The sequence below is a fragment of the Bufo bufo genome, chromosome 3, assembly GCF_905171765.1.
Source record: "Bufo bufo chromosome 3, aBufBuf1.1, whole genome shotgun sequence".
In the NCBI taxonomy this organism is placed as follows: Eukaryota; Metazoa; Chordata; class Amphibia; order Anura; family Bufonidae; genus Bufo; species Bufo bufo.
Genome location: NC_053391.1, coordinates 15,447,142 through 15,471,991, shown reverse-complemented (window position 1 = coordinate 15,471,991; position 24,850 = coordinate 15,447,142). Strand labels below are relative to the sequence as shown.

General features: G+C 42.2%; 1 protein-coding gene across 1 annotated transcript; it reads right to left on the bottom strand.

Annotated features, from left to right (window-relative positions):
* Positions 1–1,467: 1,467 nt before the first annotated feature.
* Positions 1,468–15,083, bottom strand: UPK1B (uroplakin 1B). Its single transcript, XM_040421739.1, has 8 exons — positions 14,978–15,083; positions 8,877–8,962; positions 7,643–7,843; positions 6,954–7,028; positions 3,866–3,988; positions 3,242–3,421; positions 2,367–2,450; positions 1,468–2,083 (listed from the first exon to the last, which is right to left on the bottom strand). The coding sequence occupies exons 2-8, from the start codon at positions 8,940–8,942 to the stop codon at positions 2,033–2,035; spliced, it is 780 nt and encodes a 259-aa protein (XP_040277673.1). The 5' UTR covers positions 8,943–8,962; positions 14,978–15,083; the 3' UTR covers positions 1,468–2,032.
* Positions 15,084–24,850: the final 9,767 nt, after the last annotated feature.

Below are 24,850 nucleotides of genomic sequence, written 5' to 3'. Positions count from 1 at the left end.
GTGTCAGGCAGCTGCTGCCAAGGCCAATAAGATAATGGGCTGCATCAGAAGGGGCATAGATGCCCGTGATGAGAACATAGTCCTACCACTTTACACATCGCTAGTCAGACCACACATGGAGTACTGTGTACAGTTCTGGGCTCCTGTGAACAAGGCAGACATAGCAGAGCTGGAGAGGGTCCAGAGGAGGGCAACTAAAGTAATAACTGGAATGGGGCAACTACAGTACCCTGAAAGATGATCAACATTAGGGTTATTCACGTTAGAAAAAATACGACTGAGGGGAGATCTAATTACTATGTATAAATATATCAGGGGTCAGTACAGAGATCTCTCCCATCATCTATTTATCCCCAGGACTGTGACTGTGACGAGGGGACATCCTCTGCGTCTGGAGGAAAGAAGGTTTGTACACAAACATAGAAGAGGATTCTTTACAGTAAGAGCAGTGAGACTATGGAACTCTCTGCCTGAGGAGGTGGTGATGGTGAGTACAATAAAGGAATTCAGGAGGAGCCTGGGTGTGTTTCTGGAGCGTAATAATATTACAGGCTATAGCTACTAGAGAGGGGTCGTTGATCCAGAGAGTTAGGCCTCATGTACACGACCGTTCCGTTTTCTGCGGTCTGCAATTTGCGGAACAGAACAGGCGGCCCATTGTAGAAATGCCTATTCTTGTCCGCAAAACAGTCAAGAATAGTACATGTTTATATTTTTTTTTGCGGGACCACGGAAAGAAGCAGAGCTGTCCGCATCTTTTGCGGCCCCATTGAAGTGAATGGGTCCGCCCCGAGCCGCTAAAACTGCGGCTCGGATGCGGACCAGAACAACGGTTGTGTGCATGAGGCCTTATTCTGATTGGAGTCGGGAAGGAATTTTTTCCCCCTTAAGTGGGGAAAATTTGCTTGTGCCTCACAGGTTTTTTTTTTGCCTTCCTCTGGATCAACTTTCAGGTTAACAGGCCGAACTGGATGGACAAATGTCTTTTTTCGGTCTTATGTTACCTTCATTTGTTTATGGAGCAGGGGTCCTAGGTCAGGTGCAGGCCACAGAAGTCGAGTTCAGGAGGGCGTGTGTGGTCACTGGCTGGGTACATGAGTACCTGATTCTCACAGTGTTCATTACTGTTGGGAGCTTATTATGTACCCAGCCAGCTGCAGAGAGGAGGACTTGGATTGCCCCCGGGGGCATTGGCCCAACCAGGAAATTTCCCTGTAGAGTTGGCCAGTCTGCCCGTGTACACCCTAGGGCTTAAATGCAAGTGTTGGCAAGTACGCAGTGGTCGCCAGGGCTATGTCACATCCTGCTATACTCATTCCAATAATCGTCGACCACGTAAAAAAAACAGAGACCATCATAAATATCCCCAAATTGGTCCACATCACGCATAGCAATTGTATCATTCTACTGTAAATGTCAAGTTACGCAGAGCAAACACTACATTTTTTTGACCATGTTTAATTCTGTGATTTTCAAAAAGCAAGGAGGGTGTATATAGAGGAAAATTGGCCTAATACTATTGGTCAGCCAGCAAGTAGAGCAATTAATTTTATATATAAATTCTTACATTTTAATTCACAATTAAAAAAATAAATGGAATGCAGAAAGTTAGTGGCTACATTTAAAAAAAAAAAAAAAAAAAAAAACATGGACGATATAGGAAGGGTATAATCTGCTAACCTTGGGGCAGGATTCATTTGGGAGATCATGTACATTGGGACGCTCAGGGTGGCAACACATTGGGGTCTAATATATTTATATATATACACACAGGAGAACAATACTTATACAAGCACAATGACATAAGACCTCTAAAAAAAAAAAAAAAGCCGTGAATATCAGGCAGCATTTTTTTAACGGTTCTGCCCTTCTTTCTCCAAAAACAAGTCCACTGGCCAACATATCATCAGTCGGAGAGAATGCTTTGGATTTCGGGAAAGGGTGTCTTCACATCCTGTCTTCCATATTGGCCACATGATCTTAGGTCATTTGCGTCTTAAAAATTTCCAAGAGGATTAAGAAATCATGCAATTTAATATTCAATGCGGACCCAGAAGAACATTGTACCAAGAAGCACCCAGAACTGAAAAAAAAAAAAAGAATTGAAAAATGAGAATGGTGATACCCTGTACATAATATAAAAAGTGAGAATGACTAGTGTAAGTAGATTTAAGCCCAAGACCATTTCCTCAGGGGTGTCAACCATTTGGTTAACGCCCCAGAGGAACAGGTACGCATCAAAAAGAGCATTTACTACATGGAGCTTGAGGATTAGAATTACTTTCTTGTAATATATAAAGCCAAAGTAGAGGAGATACTGATACAGTTGTGTGCAAATGAGCTGGTAACATTGCAACTATACTTACTGTCCAGCACAAAATTGCAAATCCGAACCATGCTACACCCCAAGCGTGACGATTCAGTGGTCCAGAAATGTAATCATAGCAGCCCTGTTATGAAAGGGATCACACAGAAAGATGCATTAGTGAAGATTCTGCCGGACAACCCACATGAAACCATGCACTTTGTTCTAGGGAAACAGGGCCAGCTCTGGCTGTATGTGGGCACTTGGCGATAGAATCAAAGTGGGTCCTCTGTCTACCAAAAATTCTGCTCGACAAGTAAAGAAAATATTCACATGTATAATGGAGCTGCCCTAAACCCAGGTTTACCTTGCCCATCTCAAGGATCTAGGAGTTCAGCCAAAGGCTGCCATTAGCACCAAGAAAACCTGGGACAATTCTAGGGCCCATGGTTCTTTAGAGAACATGCTCTATGCTTGTGCATGTAAAAGTAAAGGAGCCTCACAATCTGAATGTTGCCCCCAAGAACCCAAATGCACCTCAAGCTGGTCTTGTGAAGTGCAAAGCTTCAATAGCACAAGAATGGGCAATGATCAAATTAAAGGGAACCAGTCACCATGAAAATGCAGTGGAAACTGCAGGCAGTATGTTATGGAGTAGGAGGAGCTTAACTGATTGATATATCGTTTTGTTGGAAAAGATTCAGTATAACTTACATTTCATTTATTCAAAATTCTGCTCATTCTGAGCTTTGAAGTCAAGGAGATGGCGCCATCACTGATGAAACACAAGTTTTACTGAAACTTTTTACCACTCAATCTGTTCCGCTCCTCCTGCTCTGCTGCCTGCAGATTACACTGCATTTTCAGCATGACTGGTTCCCTTTAAGATCTGGTGCCCAAATAGTTCATTTCATATCAAGACAGCATGCTTCTTACTGTGAGATGCAAATATCCTTCAACTCCCAGTCTGCAGGACGCCAAATTTAATGGTTGTCCATTAGCGTCCATGACACAGCATTGCAGAGGCCAAGGAAAGGCCGAGTCACTGTTGTAAGTGCGGAACGCAGAGGTGTATTCCTGCCAGTCTTTAGGTCCGTTGACACCACAACATTCTTTCTGGAAAACGAGAAAAAAAATTAAAGTTTATTTTACACCAACTGGAAAATTGTGCTCTTTGCATGGTTAAACGAATGGTGCCATCACATCTGAAACCAAACCAGAACCAAGATATATTTAATAAAATATTTAGCATAAATATTCATTCCATAGCCTCTGTCTCTGGTATAGGTATTCCAGGATTAATTATTTTGAGCTACCAAGTTATGAAGTCTTTTCTATTAGCTACGTGGATCATACGGATACATTAACATCAGCACAGAGAAAAGCCAGGTCTAAGATCATGCAGATCCCGGACGAGCCCCCAATTTTTTGATCTAGTTATTTCTGCTGTTGCATGAAAACAGCTCTCAGTCAACAGTCATAAACAAGTCTTAATAACATAAAACAATAATAAAACGAGCAAAGTGTAAATATTGGTAAAAATATCAAGATTCCAAGTACCATAAGCATCAGGTTGTTCCAGGTGGTTGTCACACCGTTCGCTTTGGATTGTTCGTCATTGTTGCTGGCACTTTTGTTTTGGTAGTACTCCAACATTTGTTTCAGGAATAAATTAGTAGTGAACTGCAAAAAAAGAAATAAAAAAAGTTACAAAGGCATTAAAAAAAAAATTTTTTATTCACCAAGAGACAGGTAGCAACCCTTGTATTGCATAAGAAGGGCACATCACTGTGTCTCACAGCTCATGAACGTGCTCAATTTGCTTTGCTGGTGAATGGTTTGGTTCATTTGATGGTGAATAATTTGCTGGCAAATCATGAATTTTATGCCAAGATTTGATTTTGACATTAAAAAGATATCTGATTTCAAAAAATTAGGAGAACCCCTTCAAGCTAGTCATCTGTCATGCCAGAGAGGAGCTACCAAGAGCATCTCTCCTTCTGGAGAACTTTGCAAATCCATGCAGGACTAATGATTTTAATAGGAATGGTCCAATGCGTGTTTTTCCCCTATGTTGACACTTCCTGGTTGTCCCAGCAGCAGGACTGATCATCTAAACGTGGTGAGGCCTCATTGATTGGTGGTCAAGACTCTTAGATGGCATCATCCCCCATTATTTATATGCTGCATATCCATAAGCACACTCCTATGTCACAATTGCAACTTAAGTGATTCTTGGACGAGTGCCCTAATTGGGTATTGTGTGGGCTTACTTAATCAAGGACATGGATCAGAAGGGGGGCCAATTTGATTCGGACTTTCAAATTCATGGGTATTGTATGGATAGCATGGTTCGAACTCTCAGATACATTGCCTAGGACGCTGAATAGACACCCAGGTAAGATATGAATACTTACAAAATCTAATAAATCAATGTCAGGCACACTTTCACCTGGACAGGATACATAAATGTCTAAATATCATATCAAATTATAAAATTGATTCTCATATATATCAGCATTTACTACCACTAAAATAATTAAAATAAATTAAAAATAAAAGAATGCAGTATAATTAAGTTAAAATAGTATTAATATATAGTCCGCCTACAGCTACTCCTCAATGTATGAGGTAGTTTCTGTAGGAGAAGTATTAAAATTATAATTATATAATATACAAATGAATAACAATTATACATTTATATGTTGGCTATAATCATAGTTTAACTAGCATCAAATATCCATCTTAAATCCTTATGTTGTCACTTATGCCTCTTATATAAAATGAGTTTCTGTCTGTCTGTCTAGACGTCTGTCTGTTCTTTATGCGCGACCAAATGACTGGACCGATCTTCACCAAATTTGTCACACAGGTACATCAGGTGTCCGGGAAGGTTTTAGACCGGGTCTCAGCTTTTGAGGGCTTACCATTCCTGAGATATTCCCAAAAGATTACCTGCATTAGCCAATACAAGCCTTCAAGTCTTTCACTTAAAATCCGAACTGCCATTTAGATGGTCACATGTCTCTTTTTAGCCAATAGAAGCTTGCAGGTCCTACTCCAGGTTGCCATAACAACTGATCACAGGTCTTAGCAGATCGCAGGTCCTTAAACATTAAGGTAAAGGTCACTGTCAAAGGGGGAGGCCCCTGTGAAGGTCACTGTCAAAGGGGGAGGCACTGTTAAAAGGGCGGCCACTATGGAGGTGACTGTTATGGGGGAAACTGTTGATATCTTTTTACGACACACGGAAACATAAAATGAAATAGATTAAATATACCCATGCGAAGCCGGGTCCTTCTGCTAGTATTATATATAATATAATCTTTTTCTCAGTCTTAAGTGTCTCTTGAATACAGTGACACGGCCGTATCTTGTAATGCAATATTGATATCCAGTATTGAGGCAAGTCATTCAGATGTATATATGACCGTAGCTTATATTATACCATCAGTATGTATGACCATATCATTTGTTGTTAGAGGATGATTGCTCCAAACAACATTGTATTGTACAGTGACAGTAAAGGCATCTTATTATATTATAGTATGGGTGTCCAGTATTGTATTAGATCATATCTGTAGCAAGCGGTCCAGCTTATTTTTAATTGCCTGGGTCTTAAATAATTTAATAATTGAGAGTACGTACTCACTGATGTTAAAGCCCATCTGTCAGCAGTTTTGTACACTGGCTGACCTGTTACATGTGCGCTTGGCAGCTGAAGGCATCTCCGTTGGTCCCGTGTTCATATGTGCCCACATTGCTGAGAAAAATGATTTAATATATGCAAATGAGCCTCTAGGAGCAAAGGGAGCGTTACCGTTACACCTAGAGGCTCTGATCTCTGCACTCTGACAGGTCCAGGCAGTGAAAGCATCGTTCCTGGACCTGCAAATCAAAGTGCAGAGGGGGCGGCAGTTGCAGAGAGAGCAGAGCCTCTAGGTCTAACAGCCTAGACGTTCAATTGCATATATTAAATCGGTTTGCTCTCCGGTATGAGAATGGAACAGAATACATTTTGGAGCGTTCCGTTCTGTTCAGTTACGTTTTGTCCCCATTGACAATGAATGGGGACAAAACGGAAGCATTTTTTCCAGTATTGAGACCCTATGACGGATCTCAATACCGGAAAATATTAACACTAGTGTTAAAGTAGCCTATTATACGGCCGTGTCACTGTATTTAAGAGACACTAAAGACTGAAAAAAAAGATTATATACAGTATAGGCATAAGTGACAAAGATTTAATATGGATATTTGATGCCAATTAAATTAGTATTCCCGCCAACATAATTTTTATTCATTTGTATATTATAATTGATATACTTCTCCCACATACTCCATCTCATACATTGGAGGAGTAGATGTACAGGGACTATTAATACGATTTCAATTTAATTATACTGTGTTATTTTATTTTTACTTTATTTCAATTATAAGTGGTAGTAAATGCTGATACATGTGAATCAATTTTATCATCTGATATGATCATAGACATTTATGTATCCTGTCCAGGTGAAAGTGTGCCCGACATTATTGATTTATTATTTACAACCTATTTTTGGCAGAGGGTGAGTTAAAACATCAGAGCACCTTTTTCTATATCTATATCTATATTTCTATACACACAAAATAATTTCTAACTCACAAAATCTCTTTGTGTTGCCGCAACGATAGCAGATGCAACTTCAAAGCAGAAAACAACGAACATCAGGACTAAATACTGAAAGAAAAACAAACAAAAAAGCAGATAATAAACAATTCTGAACCATACAGCAAATAAAAGTTGTGATTAACTTTTTAACCCAGTTATCCCCACCAATCTTATTGGGGCTCCCAAGAAGAATGCAACCCAAAAGCAATCCCAAAGAACGCCTAGTCAATAACTAACATATGCGAGAAGAGCTTCCGTGACAATTGAAATGCAATGTGAAATTGAGACACAAGACTTTTGACTTCTAGTCCAAAGAATTAAGACTCATTTCATCCAATTCATAGTTGGGAAAACTACAGAGATTTAACAGGCTAGCCTGAAAAATTAAGAAGACGTAGCTTAATCTGTGAAAATATGATGATCTCGAGAATGGGCTAATACCGACCATCAATGGAGAAGCGGTCACACCTTTATGGTCACTTTCCGATTAAACCATTGGAGTAGCCAGAATACCCACACACTTCATAGGAGAATGACCTGTTTTTGGGATTCGCAAGATTGAAATGGCCAGAACACTAATCATTAAACCCAATTAGCTTTGTATTGTTCTAGGAGGCGTATAAAGGCATGGTTATATCGTAGGAGAAGGTCAAGAACTTTCATTCAATTAAGTGAACACTCACCGCCATCAACATCCTCCGGTTACATTTCATGATGCCGACAATACCCAAGATGGAGAGCAAGAAAAAACAGAAACCAGTGAATATGCCAATCCATGCAGCTGCAAAGATATCATCATTGTAGGTTGCTTCAAGAAGTGGGTAGAGGCGATTCTGGTCTGACACAAAGAAGATGCACTCGGCCGTCAGGGCTAGACCAGCCAGCTAGAGGGAAGCAGAAAGCCATCAAAATCCATAAACGCATGTCCCAGAACAACCTCACATGAGTGCGATATGGTTGCAAATTCAAGAGAGTCTAATGACCCAAACTAATAGATTCCAATGGTCATGTGGGGAAATAGATCTAGATAAGTAACTACCTGTTTAATCAGGGTGTAAAAGTTTTATAATATTCTATTAAGATTTATTGAGCTACAAGAGTACCAGGCGATAGGCTACAACCATGAGTAGCCTACATGGCTATTATTTTAGGGTGCCTGACCCTAGTGGACCACTTCTGGACAAAGACCAAGGTTTTCTTAATGATCATAAACTAAATTTATCATCAAGTGAAATGCCAGTCTGCTGCCATTAAAGTCAACAGAATATTGTCTTATGGTAGACTAGACAAGGATTTGGGGGCTGGTTCATAAGAAATACACCTGGTGCTGCTCAGGTCTTCAGTTCAAGACAAGGCCGTCACCGTGCAAAGGTTAAAGGAAGCTTGGATGATCCCTAAGCACTCTGCAGTTCAATTTTGTATGAATGGAGACTGAGAAACCTTTTAACGGAAAGAAATGTTAATCCAGGCATCTATGAGATTACCTACAAGGAGTCAGGAGAGGAGAACTGTATGGCCAAATTTGACAAAGCCCAAGGAGGGTCTTCTATGGTCCTTCTTCTGACTCAACTCAGATTGATCATAGAGAAAAGTTGGACATTAGGGATCTACTCTGTCCATATAAAAAAGGGGTTTAAAAGGGTTCTCCAGTTTCAATTTATTAATGACCAATCCTCAGGATGTCATCGATAGCAGATTGAAGGGACTCAAACATTGAGTACCCCCACTGATCAGCTATTTTTGGCAGCTACCCTCACCAAAACAGTTGCAGATAGCTCTGGCCACGGTGTAGAGCTTTCGGCAGCGTCCTGCATTTCAACTCTCTTTAAAGTGAATGGGAGCTAAGCTCTAAGGTGCAAAACATCTGATGAAAAGTGATACAAGCAAAACGGAAATTAAACCAAACGCTCTACTTACACCAGTGATCACATTGCCGACTATTAGAATCACTTGCAAACAGCGAACTCCTGAATTTTCCGTCATTGTCTCAAGGCGTGGATAGTCTGCAAAGAAGAAATAACCAAATATGATATGCTTAGTGGACACATGGAAGAAATATATTATCCAAGTCTTACTATAAAGGGCATCTGATGTACCACCACATGTAGTAGGTAGGACAACCTCGAGGTAGACCACAAATCGATCTTCAGGCCGTTGCCCAAAAGAAAGGCTTGACTTAACTCCTTGGTAGTCCTCTAAGGAAGACTTTTCCCACATTGAATAGAAACATTTGGGTCAAGAATCAGACTATAAAAAAGGTTGACACTCCTAGGACCCGATGTAAAACCTATAACTGAGCCTCCACCTACTACGTTACTTACATAATACTTCTTATGTAGTAGAGGGACCATTGGGCGCCATGAGGTAGCAGAGCCTAGCTGCAGTTCCCTCCACAACCCCTATAGCGGTCTCGAAAACCATCTTACAATATACAGTAGTTTTTCTGTAATTTGCCACCTAGTGTCTTCCAGGTACAGAAAACTCCAAGTGGTCATAGACCATGAACAACAAGACAATAACCACTCATTTCATCTTAATCTACTTATTTGCAATCTAATCAAAGTGGAATTGATTTTTCAGGGGCGCCATAACCGTCCTTAATATTTCCCCCATTGTGAATACATTAACATCGAGTATAAGCAATACTTGGCCTAACCGGCTTTTTCTCTAGTGCACTCCAGGGTCACTACAGATTGAGAGCACAGAAGTCATAAGATAGCCTCGCCAAAACATTATTTAAGAGCCTTGTGGGAATGTTGAGAGAGGGATGTAACTGTTAAGTCTGGTGTCTGAAAGACCCACTCTTGGGGCACATGCCCATGAGTGTGTGCGCCCGTGCTGCAGACCGCACACAGACTCACGCAGCGAGTTTATCTCATTGAACTCGCTCACGCGTGTCTGGCCTTAAAGGTCATCAATATCAGTTGGCATGCGGACACCCAGCACCCTATACACTTGTATAGAATGTGAATGGGACGGCTTCTTGTTATTACACCTGCTCCCTGCTGCGATGTCGAGCAGATAAACTTTGAAGAGAAGGCTGCAATGGCACAACATGCAGCCTTCTCTTTAACCAGCTGATCGGCAGGGATTCCGGGTGTCAGACCCTCACCGATCTGATAATGATGACCTATACTGAGGATAGGTCATCATAAAAATATCTCATAAAACCCCTTTAATCTCTCCCCTGCTTGATTTAGATGCACCACAATTAAGAGGGGCAAATTTGTGGGGTATCTGTGCACCGTAGGGGAGATCTACACCAGTGAGGGATCTGGTGTACCCGTCAGCTATAATCTAGGCCAGCTATCTGCCGTAGATACACATGACAGGCTGCCTACTCCATCCTCTCACCGCTTGGCACTTTTCAAAATGGCGAGTGGTTAGTAAAAAAAACAAAAATTTGCTAAAAGTTTGCGCCACCAGTTTTCTGGTGCACAGGGGATGCTAACTCTTTCCCCTAAATCTTTAGAACTAACCCTTTTGTGCAAAAACATTTTTCTGTATGCTACTCCCTACTGGGGTAAGAGTGCAGGGTTGTTTTTTTTTGCAACTTGCAAAAAGTTACAGTTGATAAATATGGCGAATACCTACGTAACATAGCTAACCACATATCAGTGCAGAGAGCGGTGTAAACAAAAAAAATAAAATAAAATCACAAACCATTTCAAAATGTTTTGCAACAATGAGATACACGAAAGGGAGCAATAAATTCTCCCAGTCTCCAAAAAAAAAAAAAACACGTTCTCATGAGTGTTTTTGAAGACCCTGCATCTAGTCACTGACCTGGTTGAACCACATTCCCACATATCAATGCTACTGTAACTACTCCCATCACACAGTGCACATTCTTCTCATTGACGTCCTGTGGCATTCATTAGGAGGTCTTCTCCTGACCCTAGATAACCAGAAACCTACACGTTCTCAGATTCACCTTTACACAGGAGGTTTCGGCCACTGCTCAGGTATTCAGGAGGGACTGATGCACTTGCAGACAAAAACCCAACATTCCTACTCAAACATTAGAAGATATTTTACAGTTTATTGAATTCAACTAGTCTTGACCCAATGTAAGGCTCAAAGTATCGAAGACCTGGAGAAGACCACATGTTGGTCACAGTATACCTCTTTTGCCCTCACTATGCTCTGAATCCTTGCCCTACTGGCTCCAGATTGCTTTGGCCTTCATACTCTAGAATAGGACATAGCTTTTTGGCAGCCATATCAGCTCCCATCGGGCACCTAGTGACTTGTCCTCACACCAAACTATCAAGAACTTACAACGCACAGAGGTTTTCTCAACTTGGTAACCCAGACTTTACGTTTTAGCTCCTTCACCATCTCCGCTTGCCATCATTGAATGGAAACACTCTGGTTTCCATTGAGAGGCAGTAAACACGTCCATAGTCCTGCTCTCCGCTGAGAAGTGGACACCATTGTATCCAGTCTAGACAATGCTCTGCGATGTAGACACCCTGGACTGATACATTGTAGGAAAGAGGTATGAGCAGTTGCCGATTGGTTTAGCTCACAGAGCATGGTCTAGACGACTACTTCATGTATGATCTAGAAATATCCATAAATATAAAAAGGCCACTTAAGAAGTTGACTAAAGGGTTAGTGGCCCTTCTAAGGGGCTGTCCCCTCGGAGGCGGCGGAGTCTCTGGAGCGGCAGTCAGGCAGACTGCAGGCGAGTAAGAGCGAGGTCTGTACAGGTTTTTAGACCATAAACCAAATAGTGTCATTTACGGGCAGCAAGCAGAGAAATGATGACGCACTAAAAGACAAAGGTGGTCACTTATTAAGACTGATGTTTTAGACCCCAGTCTTAAGGTCCTGCGCTGGCGGTGGATCCGCCTCTGGCACCGGCCTCTACATAACTTCGGTGGATCCAGCCCCACTTGTAAATCTACGCCAGCTCCCTCTCTGATGTAGATTTAGATCATTTTCTATGCCTAAAACAGGCTTACAAAAATGCTGAATGAGACGGGCTTGTGGCCCATTCCTTTGCCCGCCCACACCATGCCCACTTTTGTAGACCTGGCATGAGCGAGGAAAAGTCGCGGATTTAGGCACAAAGAACCTGCATGGTCATAAATGTTATGTTTTTGGAAGAAAGCAGCCATGTTTTTGTGATCCTGGATAACCCTTTTAATTGGGTTGGCCCATCTCACATACTGGCGCCATTTTGCTAGGATAGGATATGTCCTTAATATCAGATAGGTGCGGGTACCACCTCTGTCACACACACACCTATCTCTAGAATGGGGTCGAGCGCGCACTGCGCATGTGCATAGAGCTCTCCCTTGACCATTTCCACAACTTCCATAGAAGGGAATGGCAAGCGTGGACGCCTCACCTATGTCTTGGACACAATGTACGAATGTCACAATTTGGTGTTTGTTTATTTATTTATTTTTTGCCAGCAACAATCACATTGAGGATTTTTTCTCAATCGATTTTAAAGGGGAGGAAAAAATAAAATTATATTGAATAATACGGACAATAAAAAAACACAACAACTAAGGCTTGTTTCACATTTGCGCTAAACCAGATCCGGCAGGCTTTTCCGTCTGGGAACAGCCTGCGGGATCCGTGAATATCGAGCGCCAACGAGGTTCCGTCCGGCCTCATTCAGCAGTTTTCACCTTGCTGCCCATCAGCATATTTGCAGGGTTGCAGCCGGATCTCCGGCGCCGGTCCCTGTTATAGTGAACCTCGACAGCGCACGATTTTCATGGATTCGGAACGGCCTGCAGGATCTGGTTTAACGCAAATCAAGCCTAAGCAGTTTTTAAACAGTTTTTTTTTCTGTGGTGTATTTGCTGCCAAAAATAGCAAAACCAGTGGTGATTTTTTTTTTTTATACCCGTCACATACTGGATTTTTGACATCAGCTTCTCTATAGGGAAAAAAAACACTGGAGAAAATGCTAGTGGGAAGTCACACTGACCCAGATTTACTAACGTTACTGCACCTGAAATCTGAATTTAAAAAAAGTGGCACAAATTAGCTGAATTCTGGGACAATTTAGCAAAACAAAACTTTCTACATTTGCCCCCCCCCCCCCCTCCCAACTTGCTTGAAAAGAAATGCGCATGGCCTTATACACGCCCTTTTGCACCAAGATTGCACCACAATTCTGGCATAAAATTCTGTCTCATAGTAAGCCAACCAATCGCTGGAAAAGAGAAAAATCGAAAATAAAAAATTTCATCCCTGCACCACATTTATCATCCGGCCTGAACCCCCGAGATAAGCCCGGGGTGGGTCTAGACTGCTCACGCACGCGGCTGCAGCCATTTTTTGCACGGACACCAGCCGCACGCGTTGCGCATTCAGCGAAACGAAACGTCCGTCCTGCTGTAGACCTGTCCATAATACGGACAATAAATAGGACATGTACTATTCTTTTTTCCTCGGGTGCCGCGCAATGCAGCAGCCCCATTTAAGTGAATGGGTCACCGTTAGTGTTGAGCGAAGTTGTGTTTTAAGTTCGGCGTCATCAAATGCTCAGAAAATAAAAATCTGTGCGTGTACAGCCTGTTTACCATAGCAGCGCGACATACAATGAGGGGCGTGAAGCATCTCCGCTTTTACCCAGACACGTACAGGGGCCGCACCTAAATGCCCTTTAGCAACAAATGCAGCTTATGCGCAATGGAAAACCTGCAGCGAGCGGAAGAGGGAACATCTTTCACATTCTTGTAGCCGTGATACAGGAATTTGCAAAAAAATAAAATATAAAAAAAAACCCAAACTGAATTGAAGGGGTGCTCAACACAGGAGCAGGGGGCCCAAAAAAAAAAACTTTAAAAGCTTTTGCATTGGGCGTGGGAGATTCAGGTCACATCTCTAGCTGCATCGTCACGTAAAACATACGGAAACTTGCGCACAACCTAAATTTAGTCATATAGCCCCCAGCTTAAAGGGACGCTCTACTGAAAAATGTCACTTTTCATTAAATGCCGAATAACAGACATACCAGCTGCTAGGAGTAGTCACACCAAAAAAATAAAAAATAAAAATCTTACTTCCTTCTACTGTGCATTTCAATGCCGTCTATTGTCCCCTGGTATCAGCCATGTCCGGCTACAGACAGACCTGATCTAGGGTTTCTGTATTTGATGACTAACAGAAGTTTAAAAAACAAAACAAAATAAATAAATAAATAAATAAATAAATAAATAACATCCCTGACCCCCCATGACTAGAGATGAGCGAATTTCATATTTTTTAAATTAGATTACTGGTAAAAGGCGAATTGTGTTATGGAGTCCGTTACTACGGACCGAAATGCATAACGGAATGAATTCCGTTATAATAGAAGTCTATGGGCTGCAGATCGGATCCGTCCCGTTTCCATTATGCAGGAGAGTGTTATAAGATACTAAAAATTAGGCGTCGGTGGCCCTAAACAAATAGGTTAAAAAAAAAAAGGATTATAAAACAAAGGGTTATTATGACATGGCTTTGCATATACCCAACAATATAGTATAGATAGATGTAGCAGTGCTGAATTTGTTTCTTTGTTCCGTGCGATACTTCAGTAACTTTACCTGCAGCCTCATGTAATAAAAGGATATCGGCATGATTGCAATGCCAAACAGCAAACTCAGCTTTGCTACTTTTGTACAAACAATCTACATAGAATTGCAAATGTGAAATAAATCAGAACAGAGGTGGTTAACGAACCGACTCGGATGTAGCAGAGCTGAATTTCTTAGCTCACTCCTGAAATATCAGTCCCAGAGCTAAAACATGTTGCATACACCGACAGCACGGTGAGCTGTGCCAAGATTCAATCTAAATCTGCATATACACAGATGTAGCAGTGTTGATTTCATCATGGGATTGATGCACAAGAGATAAAATTATGTAGTACATAACCTACAGCAAAATAAAGAAAAAACTGCACATAAACCATCAAGCAACATGACAAACTCAGCTCTGCTACACGAATTTCCATTGCACATTGCTCTCAGAGCACTGCCTTCTCTATCCAGCAGTATACTCACCAAAGTCGCTTACACCTGTCCGGATCCTCACTGCTAGCACATACAGGTGTACTCCTGCAACTCTTTAAGCCCTCTGGCTTGCAGCGCTGTGATTGGACAGAGGCTATCATGTGCCCCCCCTCCTGTGTCTGGTTGAACAGGTTGCTGCAGAGAGGCATGTCAGCTATTTCACTGCTATGCGTGAATGTTGCTTTAAAACCCTGACTGACATTGCTAAAGGGATGTGCAGTGATTCACGGGGGCAAAGGGCTGGGAAATGGGAGACAAGCCAGAAAATTTGGGATAACATGAGACATGTATGCGCGGTGATCCACCCATGTTCTAATCTGTGTTACTACAAATTATGAATCAGTTGGATTAATTGCCAATCATTAAATGCATTATATAAATGTGAGCGGAATTCTGCACTGACACTTGTAGTTCTCCAGCAGCCAAAGAGAAAGATGTAACTTAAATGGGGTGTCGCTTCCTATGTCAAAGACCAGGTTTAAAGGACTATGTTCTGTAGCATCTATAGCAAAAGGAATCAGTGAAATTAGTTAAACTGCAATACCTAACAAAGCCAACGAAAAATGTACATCACCATGCTAGTAACTAAAATACTGCTCCTATGTACAAGAATATAACTACTATAATACTGCCTCCTATGTACAAGAATATAACTACTATAATACTGCTCCTATGTACAAGAATATAACTACTATAATACTGCTCCTATGTACAAGAATATAACTACTATAATACTGCCTCCTATGTACAAGAATATAACTACTATAATACTGCCTCCTATGTACAAGAATATAACTACTATAATACTGCTCCTATGTACAAGGATATAACTACTATAATACTGCTCCTATGTACAAGAATATAACTACTATAATACTGCCTCCTATGTACAAGAATATAACTACTATAATACTGCCTCCTATATACAAGAATATAACCACTATAATACTGCTCCTATGTACAAGAATATAACTACTATAATACTGCTCCTATGTATAAGAATATAACTACTATAATACTGCTCCTATGTACAGGAATATAACTACTATAATACTGCCTCCTATGTACAAGAATATAACTACTATAATACTGCTCCTATGTACAAGAATATAACTACTATAATACTGCTCCTATGTACAAGAATATAACTACTATAATACTGCCTCCTATGTACAAGAATATAACTACTATAATACTGCTCCTATGTATAAGAATATAACTACTATAATACTGCTCCTATGTACAGGAATATAACTACTATAATACTGCCTCCTATGTACAAGAATATAACTACTATAATACTGCTCCTATGTACAAGAATATAACTACTATAATACTGCTCCTATGTACAAGAATATAACTACTATAATACTGCCTCCTATGTACAAGAATATAACTACTATAATACTGCTCCTATGTACAAGAATATAACTACTATAATACTGCCTCCTATGTACAAGAATATAACTACTATAATACTGCCTCCTATGTACAGGAATATAACTACTATAATACTGCTCCTATGTCCAAGAATATAACTACTATAATACTGCTCCTATGTACAAGAATATAACTACTATAATACTGCTCCTATGTACAAGAATATAACTACTATAATACTGCTCCTATGTACAAGAATATAACTACTATAATACTGCTCCTATGTACAGGAATATAACTACTATAATACTGCCCCTATGTACAGGAATATAACTACTATAATACTGCCTCCTATGTACAATAATATAACTACTATAATACTGCTCCTATGTACAAGAATATAACTACTATAATACTGCCTCCTAGCTGTGAGGACGTGTGTGAGTAGCTCTCCTGAGCCTGTGGATGTCTGTCCAGAGCCCAGGGTGTGGCCAGCCCGGGCGGGGAACTTCCCTCAGCAAGGCCCAGGCTTCCAGGCCTACACTGGGAGGAAACTCCCAAGCCATTTCTAAAGTGGATACTAATCCCAAAGTTTCCAGTCAGCAGCAGAATGAAGGAAATATTGTTGTTCTGAAGAAAGAAGAAGAGAAGGAAGTGAGTGCAGTGAAGATGCAAGCGGATCCCAAGTCCAGCCAGCAAGGTGCAGAGGTGATGAGCACAGGCCGTGCAGCAGGTGAGCAGCTCCCCTCTCCTGCACACAGACAGAGACGGACGTCACTGGAGAAACAAACATTGCAAGAAAACCTGAAACAGCAAGTTGTGGCTTCCAGCATGGCCTGCCAAGGCCGCACCAGATCTGCAGCAATGCCTCTACAGGTAACCAGGAATGCCATGTCTACAAACACTGCAAAGTGTGAACAGGCCTCAGCAGATGCAACTGCAAGTACTAGCAGTAAAGCTGGAAAGGCAAAGCTGCAGGAGACCGGTGAATCCAAACAGCCTGGACCCCTGCCCCGACCAGGACAGCAGGTGAAGGAGACCACGCGAGCACCTGAGCTGCAGATGGCGGAGGAGATCCCGGCTCTGGTAAGGAGAATGGGGGAGTTAAAGCACCACAAACAACTGCTGCAGATGCAGATAGACTGTGTATATAACCTGAAAACTGCGCACCCCGATAGTAACACATTGTATGATACCAAGCTGCACTCACTGAGCATAGAGCTGGCACAGGTGGTGAAGGAGATGGACTGTGTCCTGGAGAGGATGGGGCCCCTGGCCGAGTCCTACGGGAACCAGGAACGCTTCTCACAGCAGAGACAGAACAGTGACTCTGGATCCCGCTCCTCTAGAGCACAATCAGGGTCCGTGTCCACAGATGAGCCCCGGCGAGTGACACAACTAATACTGAAGCCTGCAAGTTTCTCTTTCCAGAAGGGAGGTGGGCAAGTGCAGCCGCAAGAACCTTCAGCTGTCCCTGAGCAACATCCTGGATATGTGGCACCACAAGTCCCAGCAGAGCCAGCCCAACGGCAGGACAGTGGACATGTATCCATGGGTCAGGGTGATGCGGAGACGCAGGAGAGCTCTGTTACTGGGGCACAGACCGGGGACATTGATATTGTACCTGAGGGGTTGGGGGCTGGGGATACTGTACAGTCTGTGTGGGATATAGAGGTGGATGGCGGTCAGGAAGGTGTACAGAATGATGTCTGTAATTTCCCCCCCTTAACACAACCCACATCGGATGAGACTGTCCCCTCTAGTGCAGACGCGCACCCCAATACTCAGGGTAGTGCCCCCCCATCAAGCCCCTCTAGTGGAGACACTCGCCCCAATACTCAGGGTAGTGAGCCCCGTCAGGATCCTCCCAGAAATGCCTGGAGCCGCGGCGCTCCATCCTTCACCTCCAGTGCAGGCTATACAGGCCAGGCGTTTAAGAGGAGGAACGTGGTGAGGTTTAAACACCGAGGCACCAAAGAAGACCTCCCCGATAGGAGGTTTGTGGTGAGGGAACTCCTGTGCCACCAGATGGGGTTTGCTCCAGAGGACATCCTGGCGGTGATAAATCTACCAGACAGGCAGGGCTATGATGTCAGCTTTAAGCTTATGTCTAGTCTGGACAGGTTCTGGGCAAACTTTGCCAGGGTTAGAGACACCGAGGGCTGGAATAAGTTCATTTTCATTCCCATTTCCAAGCCAGACACTGTTATTGTGAATGTTATTTTCTGGAATGAATCTGTCCCTCCCCAGGACATTGTGGTGTGGCTCCGGAGGCACTGTGACCTCGTGTCCGACCTCACTAAGAACAGGAACGATGATGGTGTCTGGACTGGAGGGTGGAAGGTGCTGGTGAAGCTGCGCCAGCACAATAACATCTCCTTACATCTCCCTAACTCCTTCTTTATCGGTAGAGAGAAGGGCGTCTGTTTCTATCCTGGGCAACCTAGAAAGTGCTTCAAGTGTGGCAAGGTCGGTCATGTGGCAAATGTGTGCACAGTGGTCAAGTGCAACCTGTGTGGTGAGCTCGGCCATCTGAGTGCCACGTGTAAGAACGTTAGATGCAATCTCTGCGGACAGATAGGCCACTCACATAAGGATTGCCCAGATGCCTGGCATAACGTATGCAGGGAGCTTCCAGATGAGGAGTTAGTGGAGGCCGCAGACGCTATAGAGGAGGAGGCTTTGATGTCAGGGACCATACTGACGAGGCACGAGGTACAACAGGGGTCAGGTGAGACAACACCCGAACCTCAGCCTTCAGAGAACACACAGGGCACCATGGAGGTGGTCACTCAGGACCAGTCTCAGGCAGCCGCCTCTGTATCACCTTCTGTATATGAAGAGGCCAAGAGGAACAAAAGGAGGAAAAAAGATAAGTCTTCCCGTAAGTCTGAGGAGGAACATAACCTGGGCCAAAACACCAGGAAAAAAGTCAGTACCGGTGCAGGCGTCATGGTCCTATCAAACAGATATGAGGCGTTATCAGAGTCTGATGGGGATTATGAGGAAGAGCAACAGAGAATAGATAATGAGTGTGAGGCAGACACAGGGGACCCCCCAACAAAGAAGAAGCCCCCTCCTGTAGAAGCCCCTGTAGAGTCAGATATGGAGATCGGTGGTAGGCAGGAAGCCTCTGATCCTGACCTATGATGATGGGAGTCACTTATCTGCTCTTTCTCTGTTGTCTTGTGATGGCTGGGTTTTTTCTAAAAGTTGCTTCGAGCAATGTGAACAGCATCAAAGTAAGAAGGACCAGACACGCGGTATACGATCACCTCAGATACCTGGATGCAGATGTCATCTTTCTGCAGGAGACACGTTTGAACACCTTGGGGCATCTACGTGAGGCTGAGAGTGAATGGCGGTCCGGTCCTTCTTGCTGGTCGCTGGCTGTGGAGCCTTATGCCGGGGTGGCCATATTGTTTAACACCAATGACGTGACTGTGCACAGGTTAACGGAGGTAGCTATGGGAAGGTGCCTGGTGCTGGAAGTGACCATCCATGGTAGACGGCTCCGCTTTATTAACATCTACGGCCCACAGACAGTGGCTGAGAGAATCCAGCTGTTTAATGATGTGAAGCAGTATCTTTTCACCTCTATACCTGTGGTAATGGCAGGGGACTTTAATGTCACTTTGTCATCAGGTGACCGGTCCTCGGGCAGAGCGGTGGTCAGAGACTCCAGAGTCTTAAGTAACATAATATCGCAGGCTGGCCTAAGTGATGTCTTCACATGGGGTGGCAGAAAGCCAAACTTCACATATTCTTGTGCTGACAGAAGCAGTAGAATCGACATGGCGTTTGTGAACCCCACAGAGACTGTTAGCGGGATAAGTGAGAAGGTCGTCCCCTACTCTGACCACCTGGCTTTGTTTTTTTGCTTGGGAGCCACTAGACGCTCTGATATTGGTAGAGGGCTATGGAGGCTTAATTCCAGCCTCCTGGATGATGTCTATGTCCAGGATTGTGTCCACTCTCTTTTCCAGGTTCAGCTACAGAGAGTGGACTTTTATAACAACGTGGCCGACTGGTGGGAGGATGTCAAGGTGGAGATCAGATCCCTCTTACAGAGACTGTCAGTTAAAAGAGGGAAGAGTAAGTATAGCCAGTATCTCAGGCTGCGGAAAGAATTGGAGTCACTGTATTCGGCGGGTGGGGATGAAAAACAAAAGATCGACCGACTGAAATCTGAGATAAGGCAGTATCAGTACAGCAGGTACACCTCCCTGGTTCTGGAACGGGATTATGGGACCTTAGGGGCTCCTGATCCCTTTGAGAATTGCAGGGAACGTGTGGCTAATAAATCGGTGGCAGGTCTCACTGACTCCCAGGGTGTTTTGCAGGAATCTCGGGAGGGTATCCTGGGGGTGGTGAGATCTTACTATGCTGACTTATTTCAGAAGAAGGTTTTGGATAAAGAGAATATGACGCAATTCTTGGAGGCAACTCCAGGCCCTGATACTAATGATGTGGACTTTTCTCCTTTGACAGCAGAATTAACGGTGGAGGAAGTTAAAGTGGCCATTGATCAGTTACATCTGAAGAAGGCACCAGGTCCAGATGGTATAACAGCAGAATTCTATAAGAAGTTCAGAGACCACTTGGCCCTAATCCTCGTGGACGTGTACAAAAATTGTCTAGAAAATCACCTGATGCCTCCGTCCATGAGGGTGTCCTCGCTAATTCTGCTGTCTAAAGGTAAGGAGCCTAAAGACATCAAGAACTGGAGGCCGATTGCCCTCTTGAATGTCGACAGGAAGATTCTGGCAAAAATCCTGTTCTCTAGGTTAGTCTGTTTGTCCCGGGCACTGTTGGCAGGCTGTCAGTTTGGCACAGTAAAAGGGCGGAACATCTCTGGAGCAGTCATCTCGATAAGGGAGATGTTTGAGAGATGTAAAGCTCTGAGGTGTGGGAGATATGTTGTTGGTCTGGACCAGGCTAAAGCCTTTGACAGAGTGGATCACGAGTATCTATGGGCCACTTTGTCAAAGTACGGTATTCCAGGACAATTTGTAGATTGGCTGAAAACTTTATATTGTGAGGCGAAGAGCTTTCCTCTAATAAATGGTTGGCAAGGGGACACTTTTGAAGTAGAGGCAGGGGTGAGACAGGGTTGCCCTTTGAGTCCACTGCTGTATGTGTTTGCCTTGGACCCGTTCCTGAGGTCACTACAGGAGTGTGATTTTCAGGGGGTGCTGGTCCCCCACTGCTTGCCTTTGAAAGTAGTTGCCTATGCGGATGATGTGACTGTGGTGATATCTGAGCCTCGAGAGGTGGAGATGTTGTCTGCAGCCATCAGAAGCTACTCGGAGGCCTCAGGGTCTCTAGTCAACCTTGAGAAGAGTCAAGCTCTCTGGACTTTAAGTACTGATCCAGACTTTGATCTGCCACAATTTGCAAAGGCCTCCACCTATATTAAAATCCTTGGGGTCAAATTTGGGAGGGAAGATAATGCCAAACTAAATTGGGAAGAAAAGTTGGATTCCGGAAATGCAAAGGTTCAGCGATGGAAGAACTGGAGGCTGACCTATAGAGAAAGGGTTACTATGTTGAAGACTTACCTGGTCCCCGTCTTCTTGTACGTCTCTGTTGTCTTTCCTTTGCCAGAACCTTTCTCGGCTAGGCTCTTTAGCCTGTTCTTCCAACTTTTGTGGGGGAACAGGTTGAACCCAATAAAAAGAGGGATCACCTACCTACAGAGGAGAGAGGGTGGGATGGATATGTTAAATCCAAGGGTGTTCTTTGACTCCATGTTTCTGAAAGTTAATTTTGGTTGCCTGGACTCAAACAGCAGCTCCCTGTGGGTGAACAGTGTCAGGGACTGGATATTGCCTTTTGCAGAGTCTTGGGTGCGAGGCGGCAGTCTCAAGAGGGGCCGGTTTACTCGTGGCTTCCTCCCCCAGTACCTGGAATATGGTCTAAAGTGTGTGAAGAAATGGGGAATAGACAAGGTGTATCTGGAGACTAAGACCAGGAAGGATCTCTATATAAGGATCTGTAGGACCTTCTATAACTTGCAGCCAGCACTGAGAGACTGCACAACAGCCACCTTGCAGAAAAGTCTTAGGTTCCTCAACGGACCAAGGCTTCCTGCAAAGTTGTTTGACATTGCCTGGCTGTCATTCCATGGGAAGCTTTTTGTCAGAGGCAATTTAAAGTTCCTGAGTGTTCTAGATCGCATGTGTCCCTTGGGCTGTCAGCAGGAGGAGACTATGGAACATTTTATAACCGAGTGCTGGGGAGGGCGACAGATATGGCAGGAGATAACCAGCAAGCTAAAAATCCCAAGACTGCAGTCTCTGACCTACCCAGACATTGTATATGGTGTGACATCACAGGTAGCTGACATTGACTGGGGGACCATGCATCTGATTATTACCATCGTTAAATACTATCACTGGCATACAAGAACAAGAGTGTCCATCCACAGTGAGCCCTTCAATCATGAGAAAGCCGTAAACCTCATCCTGTCGGAGCTAAGGTGGATCAGATCTATAGAAGTTAGGAGAAAGGGCGAGAATGAAAAATTATGGAGGAATGTATATTTGGAGTAATTTTTGGTTCATGTATCCTGAAATTATGTTTATGTATTCATCTTTTCTCCCATTTATTTGCAATGGACTCTTAAGTTAAAGTTATTATAAATTTATTATTTTGATGATATGTATGATTTCAGTTTAATAATTGTTTGTTCATTCTTATTTTGAAATGTACTATTGTATTTTTGCTTGTTTATACTAATAAAAATTGCCTCCTATGTACAAGAATATAACTACTATAATACTGCTCCTATGTACAAGAATATAACTACTATAATACTGCTCCTATGTACAAGAATATAACTACTATAATACTGTCTCCTGTACAAGAATATAACTACTATAATACTGCTCCTATGTACAAGAATATAACTACTATAATACTGCTCCTATGTACAAGAATATAACTACTATAATACTGCCCCCTATGTACAAGAATATAACTACTATAATACTGCTCCTATGTACAAGAATATAACTACTATAATACTGCCTCCTATGTACAAGAATATAACTACTATAATTCTGCTTTTATGTACAAAAATATAACTACTATAATACTGCCTCCTATGTACAAGAATATAACTACTATAATACTGCTCCTATGTACAAGAATATAACTACTATAATACTGCTCCTATGTACAAGAATATAACTACTATAATACTGCCTCCTATGTACAAGAATATAACTACTATAATACTGCTCCTATGTACAAGAATATAACTACTATAATACTGCCTCCTATGTACAAGAATATAACTACTATAATACTGCTCCTATGTCCAAGAATATAACTACTATAATACTGCCTCCTATGTACAAGAATATAACTACTATAATACTGCTCCTATGTACAAGAATACAACTACTATAATACTGCTCCTATGTACAAGAATATAACTACTATAATACTGCTCCTATGTACAAGAATATAACCACTATAATACTGCTCTTATATACAAGAATATAACTACTATAATACTGCTCCTATGTACAAGAATATAACTACTATAATACTGCCTCCTATGTACAAGAATATAACTACTATAATACTGCCTCCTATGTACAAGAATATAACTACTATAATACTGCTCCTATGTACAAGAATATAACTACTATAATACTGCTCCTATGTACAAGAATATAACTACTATAATACTGCTCCTATGTACAGGAATATAACTACTATAATACTGCCTCCTATGTACAAGAATATAACTACTATAATACTGCCTCCTATGTACAAGAATATAACTACTATAATACTGCTACTATGTACAAGAATATAACTACTATAATACTGTCTCCTATGTACAAGAATATAACTACTATAATACTGTCTCCTATGTACAAGAATATAACTACTATAATACTGCTCCTATGTACAAGAATATAACTACTATAATACTGCCCCCTATGTACCAGAATATAACTACTATAATACTGCCTCCTATGTACAAGAATATAACTACTATAATACTGCTCCTATGTACAAGAATATAACTACTATAATACTGCTCCTATGTACAAGAATATAACTACTATAATACTGCTCCTATGTACAAGAATATAACTACTATAATACTGCTCCTATGTACAAGAATATAACTACTATAATACTGCTCCTATGTACAAGAATATAACTACTATAATACTGCTCCTATGTACAGGAATATAACTACTATAATACTGCTCCTATGTACAAGAATATATCTACTATAATACTGCCCCTATGTACAATAATATAACTACTATAAAACTGCTCCTTATGTACAAGAATATAACTACTATAATACTGCTCCTATGTACAAGAATATAACTACTATAATACTGCTCCTATGTACAAGAATATAACTACTATAATACTTCTCCTATGTACAAAAATATAACTACTATAATACTGCTCCTATGTACAAGAATATAACTACTATAATACTGCCTC

What these genes read in the sequence shown, in the direction of transcription:
- UPK1B (XM_040421739.1), bottom strand. Translation starts at nt 8,942, where the DNA reads ATGACGGAAAATTCAGGAGTTCGCTGTTTGCAAGTGATTCTAATAGTC. An exon ending in ACCGGAGGATGTTGATGGCG is followed by an intron (nt 7,029 to 7,642) that starts GTGAGTGTTCAC and finishes TTTTTCTTTCAG; the next exon opens with TATTTAGTCCTGATGTTCGT. An exon ending in CGGCAACACAAAGAGATTTT is followed by an intron (nt 3,989 to 6,953) that starts GTGAGTTAGAAA and finishes CTTTTTTTGCAG; the next exon opens with TTCACTACTAATTTATTCCT.